The sequence below is a fragment of the Trichinella spiralis genome (genome assembly GCF_000181795.1).
Source record: "Trichinella spiralis strain ISS 195 chromosome Unknown Scfld4119, whole genome shotgun sequence".
NCBI classification, from domain to species: Eukaryota; Metazoa; Nematoda; class Enoplea; order Trichinellida; family Trichinellidae; genus Trichinella; species Trichinella spiralis.
This window is the reverse complement of record NW_003531058.1, coordinates 1-517: the sequence shown is the minus strand read 5'-3', so window position 1 is coordinate 517 and position 517 is coordinate 1. Positions and strand designations below refer to the sequence as shown.

Genomic DNA, 517 nt, shown 5'->3' with positions numbered 1-517 from the left:
CCTTCAAAACCGCTCGAGAAAATAAGCCATCAGAGTTGTCAATTTTGATTAAATTCACTGGTCTGGTTCATTTGGACTTTCGAAATGCAGAAGCCGGTTCACTGGATGAACGTAAAAAGGGTCCAATTCAATTTTTGGATATATTGTTTGCACAAGGGCGTTCATCTCCAATATTCGAGTAAATTTCTGTTTAGCAATTTTAATTTATGACTTTTGAAAATGAATTGAAATAATTTCAGATTGTCGAAATCATTCAAAGCAGTCAGGAATTCATTTTATTGCATTCCACAAGGTGCTGGTGCGGACATGAAATATGGCATTGAATTGTGGAGAGGCTTGTTCATTTCAGCGCGCGTAATTGATGGTTTTCGACCAGCGATTAATATTGATGGTGTGATGGAAATTGGTTTTCATTTTTGTGAAAAACTTTTAATAATTGAAATGGATTTTATTATCACACAGTTGCTTTTACAAGCGTCAGTCGCTGAGAGGTTTGATTTGCGACATATTGAATTGG

General features: G+C 35.8%; 1 protein-coding gene across 1 annotated transcript; it reads left to right on the top strand.

Moving 5' to 3' along the window:
• Positions 1-90: 90 nt before the first annotated feature.
• Positions 91-491, top strand: Tsp_15529 (putative protein tag-76; the record flags this gene model as incomplete). Its single annotated transcript, XM_003367528.1, has 2 exons — positions 91-178; positions 240-491. Coding segments are annotated over 2 exons (340 nt in total), but the record flags the coding sequence as incomplete, so codon positions are not given.
• Positions 492-517: the final 26 nt, after the last annotated feature.